At 40.1% G+C, this 19,377-nt stretch overlaps 1 protein-coding gene across 5 annotated transcripts in view; it reads right to left on the reverse strand.

The window, feature by feature from the left end:
* PTPN13 (protein tyrosine phosphatase non-receptor type 13) overlaps positions 1-19,377 on the reverse strand; it is a 112,410-nt gene that overhangs the window by 36,017 nt on the left and 57,016 nt on the right. For all 5 annotated transcript variants that reach the window (XM_030238858.2, XM_050973570.1, XM_050973569.1 and 2 more), the window contains exons 8-15: positions 11,728-11,823; positions 9,963-10,062; positions 3,509-3,728; positions 2,498-2,572; positions 2,214-2,388; positions 1,850-2,003; positions 1,577-1,715; positions 981-1,133 (exon numbers count right to left, since the gene is read on the reverse strand). In XM_030238858.2, the coding sequence (XP_030094718.1) occupies positions 981-1,133; positions 1,577-1,715; positions 1,850-2,003; positions 2,214-2,388; positions 2,498-2,572; positions 3,509-3,728; positions 9,963-10,062; positions 11,728-11,823 (1,112 nt within the window). The remainder of the gene's footprint in view (positions 1-980; positions 1,134-1,576; positions 1,716-1,849; positions 2,004-2,213; positions 2,389-2,497; positions 2,573-3,508; positions 3,729-9,962; positions 10,063-11,727; positions 11,824-19,377) is intronic.

Below are 19,377 nucleotides of genomic sequence, written 5' to 3' on the forward strand. Positions count from 1 at the left end.
CATGTATTTTTTTAAAAGCAGAATTAAATTAACACTGCAATTCTGTGACCATATTAAGGTACCATGTGCAGTTTCACTCACTTTGCAATCCCAGTTATTCACCCCTCTTGTCTCTTCAGTACTGGTGTAAGGGAATGATGGAATGAATCAAACAAGGGAATCTAACTGCTGCCCCCACCACACCCCCAGCCAGGCTAGGTTTTAGCCAGGATCATGTCCCCTGCTTTGCTCTCTGTGGCTAAGTAACAAGAACACCTCTGTAAAACGAGCAACAGACTTGGAATGGACAAAGTCAGCTGAGGGCCTCTTCCATCATATACTCAGAGATGGTGGAACTGTAATGTGGCAGTGGAATTACAGTGTAATGATTATTTGGTGTTTCAACAGCAATCCTTTGCTCCCTGAACTCATTTTGATCAAGAGAAAACCTGATTATTATCCCACGAGCAAACAACATAATTAGATTTCTCAATGGGTCCCTTTAGAATAATCCAAAGATATCTGTGGATAATGGCTTTCCTATCATCTTACACAGAACCTGCACAAAGAATTCTCCTTGGCAGTACTTCTGGCTTGCTTCATACCAAGGATCACACAAAGTACTAGCTGTAACAAATCTTTTTGTAATTTATGAGCTTTTTCCCCTCTACAGAAAGCACAAAAGACATGGGGAATACAGGGTGTGCTGCCTCATAAACACTGCTTCCTTTAGAGCAAACATAGGATCAGTAGTTGCTTTTAGATAGCTTGAGCTAAGCCTACTGATTGGAAAAAAGTGAGAGAACTTCCCACCTGTTACAATTTCTTTTGGCTTGTTATGATGTGTCCTTTGGACAAAATCTTTTCAGCTTTCTTCCTTTCAGCTTATTCAGAGCCTCAGCTGTTTTACTTGTGTGCTTTCACTGGAAGTCCATGCACCCACATTCCAACAAGGCAATTTTTAAGCCACAGATGAAGGAAGCCAACTGCTGCCCACTTACCTTCAGAAATTCTAGCTCTGTCTCTTTCTCAGAGGCACCCACGTAAGTGCTGTGCAGTTTTGGCAGCTCTTCCTTGATGTAGGACAGATCCAGTTTCTCCATCACTCTTGCTGGGACATAGTGTTCTAGTCTGAAATAGGACAAGCCATGCACCTGCAACACAAAACACTTTTGTGATGGCACCTCCACATACCTCCATACCCTATGAGCACAACTGAAACATTCATTTTCACAAACAGCTGTACATTACAACTCAGAGAATCATAAGATTCTGACTAAGGGGAGGGAATCACAATTTCCATCTTGACCCACAGCTTAATTTTATATCAGTTTCTCCATATTCAAGCCTGACTCTAGTTCCACTGAAAAAAAAAAAAAAAAAAAGGCTTTAACACCCAGATCTTGCACTGAATTCTGCAACTACCTGTGCTAGACTTTAGGGACACCTGCTCACAGTAGAACCTGCCAAGAGTATTTCAGCTGGGCTTTCAGTCTGGGACAGAGCTGCAGAGCACGTGTGGCAGAGCACAGCCCAGTCTTTAATGAAGCAGCAGGATCACAGCTCAACAAGATCAAAGGTGAAACTGATGATGTACCTCTGCCTGGTAATCTCCATACTCAGCTTGGAGAGCTAGGGATGCTAATAATAAGGCTGTCTCATCATCACAGTGCATCCTGTCTTCTAGGATGTCCTTCCTCAACTGCAGGTAGTACTGGTGACATGTCAGCGTGTGCCTAGAACAGGAATATAAAATAAAACAATGGAAAAAAACCCACACACCACCTTTGGTACTCCAGTACAGATTATTACTCAATTTCTGTCCATACATTTAGGGCTTAAGGGGCTATAAAAAATTTCATACACTCACTGTATGAGACTGACATCATCCACAAAAAACTTTATGCGAAAAAACAGAGTGAAGTTGACAGGAGGCTTATTCTTCTTCTTTGGTTCTTCTTTCCATCCTTCTGGAGCCACTTTACTTAGCTTTATGTCAGGATCCACGAAGAAAAACTCATTGTCTGCCACAAACATCAAAGAGAAGCACAAGGGTAAAAGCATGAAAACCAAGTATTTGCACCAGATGGAGGATAAAGACCAGATTTGTAACTCTGAAACTGGGCATTGATCAGCAGTGTCTTCCACTGACTAACAACAACTTAATAAGCACAATATCTCTTAAAGGCAATACTGAATAAGGGCAGAAGAAATAATTTAGCAGTTATTCTTACCTCTTAAAGTGGCCAATCCAAAGAAGTGATGCTCCACCAAGCCAATATGGGCAACAACCATATCAAAGACATCTTTACATATCGTTTTGGTATCACAGGTCAGCTCCAGCTTCTGCCCACTCAGGAGCATCACATTCACTTTTCTCCTGGTGTCATCACTCTTGCCTTTCTTGGTCTGCATTTTGTGAAATGAAATCTCTCAACATCCACACTTGTGATAAAAACACATCTGTTGGTTTAACATACTTCCCCTGCCACAGATGGCTCATCAGCCCCTTTCTTACCAGGATAGACTTTGGTAGATCCAAGGAGATGAATGGCTCAATCGTCATTTTCACAAACTCTGGGCCAAAGAAATTCTGCAAATCACAACAGAGCACGAATGAACACTGTTGCTGGGACAACAGGGCACAGTTAACCCCCACCCTGCAAATGCAAAAGATGGACCTAAGGCTAAAATTTGGCAATTGGCTCCTACCTAGTCTGTATTGTATGCGAAACATCTTCACAAAAACCTCTTATGGGTTGGGGGCCAGAGAGGGAAACCAACATGGTTAGTTAAAGCCTACATGAGCTAACTCATCTTAATGTGATGGACTGGAGACAGATACAGGAGTTATTACCCTGCAGTAGGGCCACCACTTCCTGAGTCTTGCTTCAAGCTTTCCCATCCTTACTTAAAAAAATTAAAACTATCCAGTTCATGGAAAGCAGCAGCAGAGGGCATCAAGCCATCATCTATTCCACACATCAGACACTCTGTTTACCTCTGTAAATATATCTATATACCTCTGTCTCCCTCTCCCTATTTCATCCACATATCAAGACAGCTGGGAAAGCAAAGGGGATTTGCACAGGGTGAACTTAGGAGCCAAATGAATGCTCTCTCTCTTTACCTTCCCAACTTGTTCATTTAATAACCTCTGATGCCGGCAGGGCACATCCACATTCCATGAAGAGAAATGCAAATGAAGTGGCTGAAAACACCACAGAACAGAGGAGGAAACCTATGCCTTACCTTTGTTAGGATGCTATACTCTTTAATTGATGCAATTGTCGAGCCTTGCTGTCTGTTTTAGCATCTCTTGATGCCACTTTAGGCTCTGTAGCCACTAATGCCACAAAATCTCACAAGTTTTACCCTGTGAAAGTAGGCCAACCCCACACACCTGGTATTTCATCTCCTGATGACTGCTTATTACAGGACCCAGTTTATGAATCCCACACAAGAGTTTCAGCCAAGGCACCGCTGTGTTTCAATGAAAACAAGAGTTCACCTGATCCCAGGGCATTACCCTCAGTTTCCTTTGTGTCATGGCTGTTTCCAGGGCTATTTCCCTCAGTGGGTCTCTGGTGATGTCAAGCATGGAGGATCTAATTGCATCCCCTGGGTAGAGGTTAGGCCGGGACTGCCTCAGAGCCATCCTAGCTTGCAGCTGCATCATTTCTTCTTCCTGCCGCTTCAGCATCACCTCCTGACTGATCAGCTTGCCTTCAAATGGTGCCTCATGCTGCCTGCAGGAAGGTCACAGGGGATGACACATCAGCAGGCAAGCCCAAGACATTCTGCTGCTTTAAGCACATCCCCAGGTGGGAGCACAGAGCACAAACAGCAGCCAGCAAATACCACACTGAACACATCTATTTGGCAGCCAGGAGGTTACCTCTGTGCAGCAACCCATCACTGCAGAAAACAACACACCAGGTTGCTGCAGCTGCCTGCAGAACTGCCTCATTTATTCACAGGAAAATAAAGGCTCAGCTGCAGTCTGAAAAAATACTCAACACTACAACAGACCTGGTGAATCAGTGCAAAATTAGTAGATGCACAAGAAGAAGAGAAGTATTAATGCTTTGCAAATATCTTAATTTCTGTGTTCATGTGGGGACTGTGAAAAAGGCATGCTCAAAAACATGTCATTACAGAAAAAACTGACATAATAGTGTACTTTCTCTAAGTAAATACTGCTTCAACACTTTCTGCTTGCATGGGCCTGCTATTTATTCCCTGATTTCTCCTGAGAAGTAGTACAGCTTGAAATATCTATATAAAAATGTTTACGTCATACCATCCTCTATAATAAAGTATTCTAAATATCATACACTAATCTTTCCATAATCTTATTTTGCTGAAAATAGTTCCTTTTTTTTTTTTAAATTCCCAAGAATGGCCTGGCTGATATACAGTCACCCCAATGACTAAATTAGAGTCTAAATTTATAATCTGAAGGAAAAAATGAGAAAAACAAAGAAAAAATGCATCAGTATTTAAAAAAACAACCCACAGCAACATATCTGCAATTTAATTTCTGCAATTATTGATCCCAAACATCCTATCAGTCTCATTCTTTACATATGGAAAGAAATTCATGTCCTGTTTGTGTAAACAAAAGCCATTTTTTATTTGAAAAATAAAATAGCTGGTTAGGAAATGTGAACAACTGAGAAACAATTTTAAAAAAACAAACAAAAAACAACAAAAAAACCCCCCACCAACTTCCACTCGCCTTCTCTCTGTCCCATGCTTACAGAAAAACATCCTCAAACCCCAAACTAAACAAAAATCAATTGTGCCTTCTGTAGAAATCCTAAAACAAGAAAAAGCAATGTTCTCCCTGTTAACAAAACTATACAGAGGCAATTCTTAAACAGAAATGGACAGGGGAAACTAAGGTGGCTTTCAACAAAGTCCATTTTTTGGCATTTCTGAACTGAATGTTAAGCATAGCACTGAAACTGAGTAATGAAAAATATGAAAAAGCAAAGAAAATGTTGAGAAGACTGTGTATCATTGCAGTCAGGTTTAGTAATATACAAAAATAGAGAGTAATTGTGCACTGACACAGGGCCCTTTGTAGTAAGGTAACATCCAGACTTCTTAAAAATACATCACATTTATTTACCTCCTTCCTCGGAGAACCTCAAGATATGTTTGATGAGTGACAAATCTGTTAATAAGCTAAGAGAAAAAATGCACCTGTCCCAGACAGTACACTTGCTAACAGGATGGGATTTCAAATTTTATTTTCATCTTTTTCCAACCTTACTAGAGAATACCAACCCTTTTAATACTAAAGTGTCATTGGTTAGCATACAAAACCAGCCTTAGAATAAGAAGAGTTAAATATTAGAGAACAAGGCTAACATTCCTCAAAGAGAAGTTCAGGGAAGACACAGAGTAGTTATGGAATAAATGTATTAATGGAAGCCCATTATCCTTTCCCCTGTGCAGAGCTTTCACAGCATTCATTTCCCTTCTCCCTCCTCTGTTTTGTTTTTTTTTCTACACAAGACTGAATAACATGCACCTAAAGGGACAAAGAAATGAGAAAAGGCCTCAGACCTGCCAACACACGTGCACATGCTCAGCTTTTCACCGTGAGGAAGCTTGTTAGGATTGACATATATGGGAATATTGACAAAACCCTAAGTTAAATACACCCACAAGCACCCTTCACATCAAGGTCTAAGGATGGGCTCTGAAATAAAACAAAAACAAACACTTTCTGAACATAAATATCTATGAATTATCAAAGACATTTGGAAAAGACATGCTGGAACTGGCTCTATCTAAAAACCTGCTGCTGTGAAAACACCTACTGCAGAAAAATATCTTGTCTTTTTAAAAACATACAGCCCTGTGCAACAGCAGCAATGAGAAGTTTTTATCACTAGGTTGGTTTTATCATCTCTGTTGACATTAATTTGTCTGAATATTTGGGTGGGTGTGGGGTGTCCCCGGAGGAAGCTCAAAAACCTAAGGGTTTACAAATTTCCTGTCTTAGTACATGAGCACTATCCCTAAACATAAATCTGCACATTTCAGCATCCTGGGTCAGTGAAATGAACTCTGGCTTGGTCACACTGCCAGGTTTCACTGGGAGCAACACGATTCAGCCTTTAGGTTCCAAGGAATGCATCTCTCCTACAGAAAAGGAAATATGCTGAAACGAGGAGAGCTCATTCCTGAAGTTCTGAATATGCAAATGTTTTTACTGGAAGAAAGAAAAGAAAAAAAAAAAGAGTCAAGAGTCTAAATTACATTCCTAACAGATAGCATCACAGAAGTGTGTTTTGTGTGGTGCTTCATCAGACAAGTACTTGGCTGCTACTCTGTATTTTCATCAGTGTCTGACTGCAAACCAGAACCTCACAGCTGCTTATTAACCTGCAGATGGTAGGGGAGCACCAGCCTGGAAGGCTGACCCTTTAAAAAAAAAAAGGGAAGTGAATTCTCTCTTCACCTGGTGTACTTACCAAGAAATTAGCAGGTATTGGATCAGAGAAGGAAGTTGGAGGAAGGGAAGCAGGTAGGCATTCCCTAATGATTAGTGCAGTGGGAAGGTCAGGAATAGACTGAGAAAGATGGATGCCTTTGGTAAGGCAGGAAGGGTATGAAAATGAAATCTACTGGAAGGAAAAGGCAACAGAAGGAAGAGATCCATGTCAGCTGCTGCTCCTAGAGAGAAAAAGGAAGAAATAGTAAAGGAAGAAAAAGAAAACAGAAGTAAAAAAGGAAAAAAAAACCAAGGAATACAAGAAGCAGAGAGGAAACAAGACACAAGCCATTGCCACAAGGAATGCATTCCAAGAAGCTTTAAGGATAACAACAGTCACAGACCACAAGAAGGGTAATACTGAATGTCTATGGCTTCTGCTAATTTAACATCAGGGCATGCCCACCCAAACAGCACAAGCTGCATTTTCTGATAACTCTGAGCAGCTTTGCTGCTTCTCTTAAAAGAGACCTCCCTCAAATCCAAATCCTACTATTTGATTTACAACTCAATTTTATCAGGATAATTCTGTGGATAATTAAACAGACTGGCTCTAAGAATATGCCACAGGAGCAGTAAAATGAATATGTACTGGAGGACAGTTGGTGCCTCCTGAATGCAAGAGAGACACTGAAACATGCTCCCGGTGCTGATGGAATTTAAGAACAGGATTAAGTTGCATATACTTCCCCAAACTGTGGAATCAAATGGCCAGCCAAAGCATGTAAACTCTGAGATCCTGCTCCTTGGAACTACTTGTTATCACCAGTTTTACTTTGAGACCTGAGGGCTCTGTATCTATAAAAGCCATGGTGTGTTGCAACACAGGACGTCTTAAAGCAGCAACATGCAATGTCCTGGATAAAAATATAAAGTTATTTTCTTAGAAATCCCCCATTTAACTAACTACCATCTTGGATGGAATTCCTTTTGCACTTGTTAGCACAGGAATCTTTTAGGAGCTGCTGTAGTAAGACAGAGAGAGCACACTGTTTTCTATTCAGCTCATATTAGTAACGGAGGTATAATGTAAGTATTAGTACAGGACTGAATTATGCTTGTGGCTGCTGCCCTGTTTCTCAGTAGGTCTGCAAGAAAAGCTAGTAAAACTAGCTGGCAGTCTTATTTTTTTCATCTTGGATACATGTACTGTCTGGTAGTTAGATTAAGAAAAAAACCCAAACTTCTTCACCTATAAAAATGGGTGAACAATTATGAAAATCACTAAATAACTACCTGTGGTACCCTGCCACGATATTTTTGTGCAAGTGCAGTGGTATCAGAGTGGAGGTCAAGGATACAGGGGATTTTAAAAAATAATAAAAACTACTGTATAGTTAGATACATGTAAAATTCATTCCATTGCTAAGTACAACAGGTAATTCTATGCTGTGCTTGCAAAATATATTTTCCTTCTAGATTTCACACATCTACAAATTACATCCATTAAAGGCACCAGTCTTAACAGAGTAATATAAAATAATGTGAAACAAACCATGAGAAACTATGTGCTGCTTCACCTCAGCATTTTCACTTGCATAATAGGCCTGATTCATTACAACGTGACTCATTTACATGCTACTTTCTGTTTCTGAAATACTTTGTAAATAGAAACAAAAGTTCTCTATCAGCACCCACAAATTGCTGCCCCTGTTTGGAAGCACAACTACGGTGCTGAATGGGAAATTTCCTGGGTTCCAGGCAAAGCAGAAGGAAGGATGACTTAGCAGTTTTCAACAAAGTAAAAAAAAAAAAAAGGCAAATAAGTTAAGAAATCTATATATTGTTTCTGTGCATACAGTGGCAACAATCTGATTTGCCTTTTTATTGTGATGCTAAAGCAGCATGAAACACCAAGTAAAAATGTAAAAATAGTTCTTTATCAGGGTTACATGGTTAAACCAGTAACCCTTAGAAGCTTGCCATAAAAGCACATACATTATGTGAAGACAGGCTGGATTCCCATGACTGCTTGGACACCACTAACACATACAGCATCACACAGATATATTTCTGACAACAAAACTGTGTGGACTCAGTTAAGCTGCACCCAAATGCTTCTTCCCTGCCAGAAATGTCAATATACAGGTTTTTAGATGACTCTGCATTTCTCAGGCAAAGTGCAGGTAGCAAGGAAACCCATCCATCAGTCGAGGTAACCAAAAGCTGTACAACCTCCAAGGAACTCTCCTTGTGCTCACCTGCCCTGAGATGCAGGTCCTTTGAGACCCTGCCTTACCCAGATCCACTTCTGGCACACAATATAGTGCAAGGAGCAGCCTCTCACTTATTTTTATCCTCATGTTCAAAGCATGGCTCTAAGCCCTATTTACCCTTTGCTTTAAGGACACGTTCACCAGCAGTGTCACATCACCCAAGACAGGCCCAATCTTCACACATCTCCAGGTTTCTTTAATAGGATAGAGAAGGATTCTCCTCCAACATATGCCAAAAACATATAAATATCCTAGAATATTGAGCACTATTGCTCCTGATCTACAGCACACAAAGCAAAAAGCTGCCAAGAGAAGGCTTTGTTGCTGTGATGTGATGAGGGAAGAGGGCAAGAAGGAGATGTGCCTTTATTTTTTACCCCTTGCTACAAAAACTATCTGCATAATTTTGATAAAATCTTCCAAGGTGATTAGGTATCTGGCAGAGACCAGAAGAAACTTTTAAATCCAAAAGGTCAATGTCAGTAAAACTTTTCAAACCTTTAGAGTGGAACCATTCTCAAAATTTAACAGATATGGCAAGATATGCTTCTGCTGGATTAAAAAGATGCTGTATCAAAGGTGATGCTCAAAGTTTCAAAGAACCTATTTTTTAAAGCTGTACTGGTGAATGGCATTTGGAAAAATGAAACTCATACAGGTGCTATATTAGAATACACTACACAGCAAAGTAATACTCAAAAAGCATAAACTGTTACTGAATTGGCCTGCTTAATAAGTGCTGAGGTATTAAAAAAATTAATCCAAACACAAAAACATGAACTAAAGATTTTGTCAAAACAACCAAACAAATGTATTGCTTCTGACATATTTCAAGTAAATAAGCATGCTTCCATTTCCTTATTAAATGAAAAAACCCCCACAAATAAATCTGTATTAATATTAGTAATTTCAAAACTTTGTTCTGGAAAAGTATGATTAAAAAAATAATTAAATATTTCCAAACAGAACATAGCCTCTGACCTTCTGACAGTTATAACAACCTGACCTCAACCCAGTCTCCATTAAACACAGGAACTGAATGTGGGCACCCAACTTACCTCTAGATTACAGTGCATCATGAGACTTTTACTTCAGAATGCAATATATAATTCTGAAATGCTATTTTCATACAAGTATTACATGCTTTGTTTTTAAAATCTTATCCAGAAGCAGGGTTGGGAGTGAAAAATTTCACCTGCAGATTTAGAATACATTCTTTGATAAAGAAAAAGCCATTCTGTTTTCAAAGGGTTTACCTTGTTCTCTGAGAATTAGCTTGACTTGATGTGGAGATATCATCAGCACCTGATAACACACCACTGGCATCATCTCTCTTGAAAACTTCATTTCTTCTCACTAGCAAACCAAAAGACAAATTAACACCTTGGGCAACAAAGCACACAGATTAATCCCACCTAAACCTCAAGGATTTATCAGCCATATGAGATTCCTCAGAAGGAATAGAATTTATGTGTTCTGCACAATGGCACTACAGTAACAAACAAATTAACATTATGAAGTTGATTTCAGTTTTCAGAGCTACCTTACAGTTTTACCCCAACAAAAACAGCTAAAAGGTCTTTGAAGAAGAATACTAAGGAAGGCCTAAAAGAAATCACAATAAAACTCCACACAATTTCACAGACCCATTCCCAAGGTAACATATCTTTTTGGTCAGCCAGGAGTTGAGACAAACATGGCAGAGACATCCTACAAAACTACTGCAGACCAGAAAGAGAGCAGCTAGTTAACTATGCATCCAGTACACATAAAAGGGAGTTGGGAAAGCAGTACCCGAACTTCTAATCACTGTCCCTGGAATCTGACTCCTCATTATAATTTATAGGTTTTTTCCCTTTTGGCAATATGTTAACCTGTGATTCTCTCTGTAAAATTACAGCTTTTGCTGGGAGATCTTCCAGTGGCAGCACCTGAGCTGCTACACTTCAAGCTTGATTTTGCACAGCAGTTCACTTCCCCCTCTTACCATACCGTCAGCAAACAGAGCTGGTAGGAGAGCTCTTGCAGAACACACTAAAGCCACACTGATTTAGAAATAGTTAGGGTTTTTTTACAGTCATTTCACTGAGCCCAGACATACTTCTACTAGAAGGCAGCAGGAGGCAGCTCTATCTTGCCTGTACAAACTTAGGAGTTGCTGACTTTGGACCAGAACACATAAACAGTCTGTTCCAAATTGCAGGCAAGCAAAGGGAAATTACAGGAGCCTCAGTACTTGTTACTGCTCCTCAGGCTTCTGGCTCAGTAAGCACAAGGACAGACAATGACAAAGAAGGTTGAGAGAGCAGTGAGTACATGGAGGCTGGGCTGGAATTCTGTGCATATAGAATACATACAGTGCAGCCATATTCCAGCTCCCTAACTCTTGTTTTCTTTCCTAATTTTCACCAAATGATTTGTCTCCATTTTTTATAATGATTCTGCAAAGATGATTCTTCCTGCCGTACATCAGCAAACAATCTTTCGTATCATCTCCTGCTTTTTCAAGCGAATGATTAAATATAAACTACTTAAATTTATCTTGCTAACAGCCTGTACTATGTAGTACTTCAGCATAACACTGAAATCCTTGGCATATAAATTATAAACCACTTAACCCTCATAATAAAACCCACTGATATAATTACACTGTGGAGGTCCCACATGAAGCTTTTGTAATTCACTGTTACTGTGCACTAACAACAACTCCATCATTTTTCTGCAGCATTTTCTGTTATTTTAGAAGAACACTTCGAGTAAAAAGTTAACTATTTCCAGCTTTTCCTACCAAGTTCCCTCCCAGGGTGCTAAATGTCAAACTCATTTCTGAACAGACTGCACATTATGCTGATCTGTACATCATGTTGTAATTTCATCATCTTGGAACTTTGCATCAGGACAATTAGCAAGACTCCTACTAAAGGCTTTTGTACTCTGGTTTTCATCTTGAACTTTTTTCTTTTGGATTTTAGTTTCTTTGGGTTTTTGGTTGGTTGGTTGGTTTTTAAACATAGGTCTTACCTTGCCTGAAATCTGGTTCTGAAGAAATAACAGATGGACTTTCACTCGAAGTACTATAAACGTCGCTGTGATAAGATTTGTACCTTCTCAAAGGCTCTAGAAGTTTAAACCAAGGGATCAGAAGTAGAAAGCAACAGTCATCATGTAAAAATCAAACACAAACATCTGAATTTTTTAAAAATATTTTCAAACCATTTTAAAATGCCTGTGGCTATGGAGTCTAAAAGCAAAGACCCAGGGGATGCTGGGCAGTCCCATTCTGTTCCCATGGCCTGAGGGTTCTGTGGTCAGCCTGGCAGCTTCTGACTATCCCAATGCAGCCACCTCCTCTGAACTTCCTTCAACATCACCTCCGAGTTAAAACTGGTATTAAAAAAACCCCATTGAGACCCAAGACAAAACCAGATCCCTCCTGCAAACAAACCAGGTGAAATGTTTGGTGAGCACCTCTTGCATGTAAAAAGCAATCACCAGAACTCAGTCCCTGGCTCCTTTATGATGTAAAAAGAAAAATATCCAGAGAGATAAAGCAAGCACTGGAAAATTATAATTCAGCTCATCTTTGACATCCACAAAATATGATTACCAATCAATTAGTAAACCCCTAGAGGATATTTAATTAACCAGAACTGCTAAACTGATGTGATGAGAAATCAATATAGCAGTCTCAGTTCCTACTCTCAAGGGATTACATAAATAACATACTGGAGCAGAGGACTCCACAGAAGGGGGTATGTACTTGACATTTGCAACCATCTCCCAGAACTTTCCTAAGCACAAGCCAACAACCATACCAGAATGTGCACAAACACACACAAAGAGAGTCTCTACATCCTGGGAATACCAATGCTTCATTGTGAAAAGGAGACAAAAACCTCAGGTGTCCTCACTGGCAGAAGGCTGTTTCTGGTCTGACTATAGTTAATGTTCTTGAAAACAAAAGCAGTGACATAGAAAAACCACATGTAACTGCTGTGAAAACAAGTGCCAGTCACTACAGCAAGGAGCATGCAATGCAAGAATACAAAATGGGGAACACATGAGCAGATCCTTCTGGAGGCTGCAGCAAGGGAATCAGAAGCTCCAACTTTTCACACCCAGAAAACAAAACGTGGTGAAAAATTCTGAGGGACCAATAAACCTGCTGCTTAACTTCTGTTAGGTCAGATGACAGGTTAGTCAACAACACTACTCACACAGAATTCCTACAGAAATAGGAAAAATTCCAAATAGGAAAGAAGCATGAAAAGAAGTAAGATAATGCAGTACTCCAAGAACTAAAGACTAGTTCATGTTCACTTTAGACTGTTTCCAAAACCTTCCTCTTTAAAAGCCTTTATTCCCCCCATTTTTACCCAGCTCACTTGAGCTGTGTAGGGAATCTTTAAGAAAACTGGGGAAGGTAAGCAAAGCTACAAATCAACCCACGAAACCAAGAGGTCTCATCACAGTTGCACAGTTTATCAGGATAAAACCCAATTTATCCAAAGAACATTCTACCATTTAACTCTCAGAAAGGAACAGTATGGACCTACAGCAAGATGAAAAGAATCCACTGGGGCTGTGTGGGAGCAGTGAGGTTGCTTCAATCTTCCACAATGGCTGCTTTCAACGTTGTGGATTTTACAACAAAGAAATCTGCCCCCAGTCTAGCAATTACTTGGGAAATAAAAACCAAATTCAGTGGGTAGCTTTTGGAGATGTGTTTTCAAAATGCTCCGAGCCCTAAAGTGAGGGAACAATCCACACACAACACTGGAGCTACAGTACTGAAATGCTTAACTAAAACCAGACCTCTTGTTTCCCAGTAGTTTTATTAGCTGTATGTTTTCCAAGTCTGCTGAACTGACTTTGAAGCAAGATGATGGAGAGGGAACAATAAAAAATGACGCGAGATTTTAAACAGACATTTTTTTCCACTTAGTCAGCAGCCAGGGCTTCTCAAATTGCACACAAATTATGGCTCCATTCTGGTTCTTTGAGACATTAAATTTTGAAAACACCAAACCCGTGGTAAAACAGAAATATGCAGTTAGACCACGAGACAAGTGTTTGTAGGGGGTGGCATGCTATGGGACTCTGCAGGGTGTTTGATTTCTCCTGACTCATCCTGTTAGCAGGAGCTGGTGCCATGCTGCAGGCCAAGAAGTCCATGAACCAAGAAACAAAAAGCAGGATTTCCACGCACTGTTTATCTCAATGTTGTCACAGACCCCCACATTAGGCCCAACAAGGCTCAAACCTGCTCACAAGTAGAGCTGGAGACAGGACCACACTCCTGTCTTGCCACATCCTTCTCCCTAATCAAGACCACACAACCCAAGAACACAAGCAAATATATTCTCATCTGCTGGAAGCATTCAACAACCTTTCCATGCTGGGCTATCAGGCAAAGTTTCAAAGCAATTAAGAAGCTACATCCTGAAATTTCATGTAAATCCTCTAGATTTATCCATTTTGCTCAGTTTAGAGAAGACACATACAGATGTGGAACTGTTTGCTGCTGGGGCATCTTCCTTCCAGTTCTCTGCTGGCTTACCCAAAATCTGTGTACAGCCCCTACATCCCCCCAGCACTGCACCCCCTCTTTACCACATGCCTTCCTTCCAGGGCACACAGAATATGCACTGCAGACCTGCAAATACTCCATTAAAATGTAAATATTGAGAATATTCTATCTATAATGCTTGCATAGTCATCCAAATAATTTATGCTCTCTCCTCTCTTCCAGCAAGTTCTCCTCAATTCTAATGTATCATATTAGGATTTAACTTCAAAGAAGGCACTTGGATCATGTCCAAGCTAAACTTCTAATTAAGAATTGCCTTCCAAAGGTCACAAAGTCCCAGTTCTGGGATCAAATTAAAGTTTAGCTTTTCATACAGAAGTTTCAAAACTAAGGACAAACTTCTAGACAAACTGTCTGGCTGGGAAAGAGATGAAAAATGACAACAAAAGCTAAAGACTACAATAAAACACTTATCTCCCATATTTACAATTTTCCCTGGGAATTTTGAATGGCCTTGCTTTGTTGTCTTAGGTTCTTGGGTTTTTTTGGTTTATTTTTTAAAAAATTTTTGGTGAGTGAAGAGAGACTTCAGAACTGATTTAACTTCTATAACTACCAAGCCCATTGTAGCAAAAAATAATGGCATCAGTTACCTTCCTTAACATTTCACTGTTTAGATTACATCTTTTACCAGAACACTTTGAATGATTTCATTCCTTAATAGAAAAAAACACATGAGTTTAAGCCCATTTTAAGATTTTGTAACTAAAATAAATATAGAGAATTTGAACTAATAAGCAAAATAAGCACGTGGTAGCTCCATGATGCAAAGGTAGACGATGCATTACAAGCTGGGGAGTCTTTGCACTGCTTAGTGCTCCAGTGGTGCTTTTTCAAGTTCCCTATCAGAACCAGCAGAGCACAACCTCCCAGGCACATCATGCAGCATGAAATAACAAAACGCGCTATTTACGCAAGGCGAGACCTGCAAGCCCAGACAAGTCACTCACAGAGAGCCTCACCTCAGCCAACTTCAACAGAAATCAGAGAACCACGTTCAGCTTGGAATTTCCTTATCCTGAACACCAGTCACATCAGATACCCAGGTTTTCAAACACACATCATTACAGAATCATTCCTGGCGGCGCAGAGAAGGCGGCAGAATTGAACCGACGGTTTCGTGACAGGGAGTGAGCTCTCGTTTGCCCTTTGAAGTCTGCTGGGGGGTGTCTATTACAGGAGAGTGGTACTATAGTACCACTTAAAACACATTAACTGTCCTTCAGGAGAAGCTGGCACTCACTTCTTTCCCATGAGTTAAATCAATAGATTAGATTCATATTTGCTTTTCCTTTTTTTCTTTTCATCTAAGAAAACTTGAACTATCTTATGCAAGACAATATAGCTTTAACAGGAAGGACATTGAGATCCAGTCAAATTCCTGGTAGGGATTCACATCCAGCAACTGACAAAGGAAGCAATCCCATTCAGACTTCCAGGGGAGCAGGCTCATTTTAACTTGCAAGATTTCCACCACTCACATTCCAGAGGAGAAAGCTGTACTGCACATGCAGTCCAAGTCACCAGCTATCCAGGCAACCCCCCCAGGGAGCCCCATCTGGTGCAGAGGGCCTGGCAGGACCCAATGTACCTTAGATTAGATGTAAGCTAATGTAGAAAAATGTAGCCTTGGAAAACTGCAGAGAACACACATCTCTAGTGCTAGGCTGGAAAGGAAAACAGAGAGATTAACAATAACAACACCAGGGTCTGGTGGGAACTCAGGGGGCCTGTATTTAGAAAGGCACCCCCGTTTTCTGGATCTGGATCATGCCATCTGGGATAAGGTATGTAAACTAACACAGGCCCAGACAGAGTTTGTCTAACAAAGTTGTTTACCTGTTTTAATTTAAATGTTTTATCCAACTGAGAATGCAATGTATTGACCAGAAATTGACAATCTCAGATTGTGTGAGCTGCTGAAAGCTCGACAGATGAGATAAAGCAGATGGCCATTCTGCTGTGCAATTATGCAATTGTTAGAGCTGGTTTACTACCCAATGTTAAGCTGTGAAACTCAGCACAAAGTAATAGTTGCTGATACCACAGTACTTGTATTTTACAGACATCCCACAAATACCTTCTTTCTTGAAAAGCCAGCATCTCTTGTCTCAGTAAAATCAACAGCTGGAGCTCACTAACCAAAACAGCATCAGTCCATTATCTTACCTCTCAGATTCATTAAAATTATTTTTGAGTATTGTTCTACTGGACAGACCAACCACAGGAGAATCTATTTTGTCACAAATGAATTTAAATCACACTGCAGCACCACAGAGACATGTGCAAACTGCCCCTTCCTTTGCTTTCACATGCAAACAGATGTGTCATTGTGCATGACTGGAACGGCCCACAGTGAACTCAGAAACCCAGAACACAGAATTCAAGAGAAAAAGGAAGTATGTGCACTTCAATGATTTCACAGTGCTAAGTTTGTAAAGCATCTATTCACTTTTTCAACCCTAAATCCAATCTCCCATTTAACACACTCCTACAGAAGCTCCCAAATTCAAACCTCTGGGGCTTAATCTGCTGGGATAAATTTGCTACCAACAGCTGCCTGATTACCTGCAAAAATTTTCCCTTATTCAAAAATGCACCTTTAAACTAAGAGAGCACCTAAAATCCAGGCATTTATGGTATCCTTAACTGTAATCTTTAACTGCAACCTTCCCATCTAAACACAGGCTGTCATAACATGAAAATTTCATAAATGGGGTCCAAATGAGCCTTCAAGGTAGCTAATGAGAAGTTTCATGAGATAAACACATGGAAGAAGACTTAGGAGGAAAAGACTCTTGTCTAGAAATATAGAATATTAATGCCTCTTCCTGCTGGCTCTATGAAGCAAGAGCAATAATTGGACAAAAACCATAAAATCTGAGGACTTAATAAGCTGGGTTTTTTGTTGGAAAAACAATAAAGGTAGAAATAGAGAGGAATAAACACAACTTGTGGGCCTGGAATTCACATGGTTCCCAACTGCAAAAACATTCAGCAAAGGCTTGAGAATATTCCCAAACCCCCCCATTTCCCCAACCCTGGATTCAGCATTTCAGAGCTTCAGCAAGGTCAACCTTTTCAGTATTCTCCCATCTTTGTTTGTCCTGTGTCTATTTCAACCCACAGCTAGCTATAGTACTACTCTCATACCTGGTTTTGTCCTGTATTCCACAAGGACATGGGCAAGCTTTATGCTCCCTCATGTATCTCACTTAAAACATCCTCAAAAACAACACTGCATTTAAAAAAAAAATTTAAAAGGATACCCATTCACTCAAGTAACACATAAATCCTTTCACTTTGAATTATACACTCACTCCAAACAAAGAGTGGGGGGAGGAGCTGCCTAAGTAAAAGGAGAGGTTCAGACAAGGCTACCATTACCATCTCACAGCCTTGTGCCTTGCTGCTGAGCCATTTGAAGGCAAGCCTAGGATAGGAAAACTTGAGTGTGTGTACACTTCCCAAGTGTCAGGAGATACAATCAGTTTGGTGGGAGAGAAGGCAAAAAAAACCCTGGAGCGCAGGAGAACAGTCGACACCTTCACACTCCTGAGCTGCAATGCAAGCTTGCACAATGTAAAATATTATTTTCTCTCTGAAAGAAACGGGACACTATCAGCAGGTGCCAGGCAACAATTTCTAAGTTTCAAAAGAACACCAAAAACAAAACCTGCTCTCTGGGTACAGGTAAGATGTTTGGGTTTAACACCTAACAACTTCTTAACTCTAATAAATTCTAAGGTCACAAAACCTCCCTAACAAAACAAGAATGAAGATAAGGGTGAAGGTGAAGAACTTACTGTCTTGGTAAAATTAACATATACATTTGGAGTCTCTTCTTAGTGATCAGAACTGGCTACACCATAAGTCAAATAGACTCTTGGCCTTGCCCCTATCTGGCTAAATGGCACCTAATCATAAACAATCATCTTCAGCATAGAAGAGATAAACAACCTCAACCCTGAAATTGTAAAGCAGATTAACATAAACCAGCAAGTTCAAGAGCAAGGCAGACACAAGGACATGGTCCTTGGAAGCCTTTTGAGGCTAAATCTGAGATGTTCTAACAGTATATTACAGTGCAACTTAGATGGGCTGCAGCTCACTACAAAGTACTACAGCACAGCTGTAATTAAAGCTCTGTCATTCTTTCCACTATAAACTCTGCTTTTCATGAGTTTATAATTTAGATGGTAGAAATCTGTTCTGAGTGAAAGCTTGGCAAACCAGAGCCTGTGCATAAGAACATTTTCAAAGGCAGTCAGCTCCTTAAGGTTTTATGAATAACAGAAAAGGTTTTCAGCTTAACCCAAAGTAAGTTAAAGAAAAATAAGCCACATGTCACTTAAATTCCTTTGTAGTTTGAGGAGGGAAGTTTTATCTTGCCAAGTTCAACTCACAGAGAGTCCAATGTCACTTCACAATTCAAAAATGGAAAAACAATGTATACAGCCAAAAGCAGAGGCTTAATACAATTTACACAGGCTTAGCTGTAACCTAGACCTGGGTTCAAGTGAACTGAAAATATTCCCAGACCTACCAAAGAGAAGGCAGATTGTCTCTCCTCTGCTACCCAGCCATAACCCTGATTCCTGTGACTCCTTGCCCATTCCTCCCCTTCCAAACAGAACCCTTATTCCAAACTGCATGAACTTTTGAACTAAGTTATTCTCCTCCTCTATTTTTCACTCATGCCTCTCAGCTGCACTGGTCAGAAGAGTAATTCCACACACACTTGACACCTGATAGTGTTGGATGTGGAAATATCTGTCTACCCACTAAGTACTTCAAAATTACACACAACAGCAACACACAAAAAACTCAAGACTGTATTTTCCATTTCTCTGACAGATGAAACTGGCAATAGACTTTTACAAAAGATCTCAAGAGACATGTCTCGAGTAAAAAAAACGTAAGATGAGGATCAGTATGGAACAAAAAAAAGGAAAAGGGAAAGAAGTCTTAACAGACTAGCAGACTTTGTTTTAAGACTTTGATGAATCTGCTTACTAAACCAGAATAGATACTTCCAGTCTGGCTCCTCAAGCCCTAAAAGACATAACAGCAACTAACTC

Source organism: Serinus canaria, chromosome 4, assembly GCF_022539315.1.
Source record: "Serinus canaria isolate serCan28SL12 chromosome 4, serCan2020, whole genome shotgun sequence".
NCBI lineage: Eukaryota > Metazoa > Chordata > Aves > Passeriformes > Fringillidae > Serinus > Serinus canaria.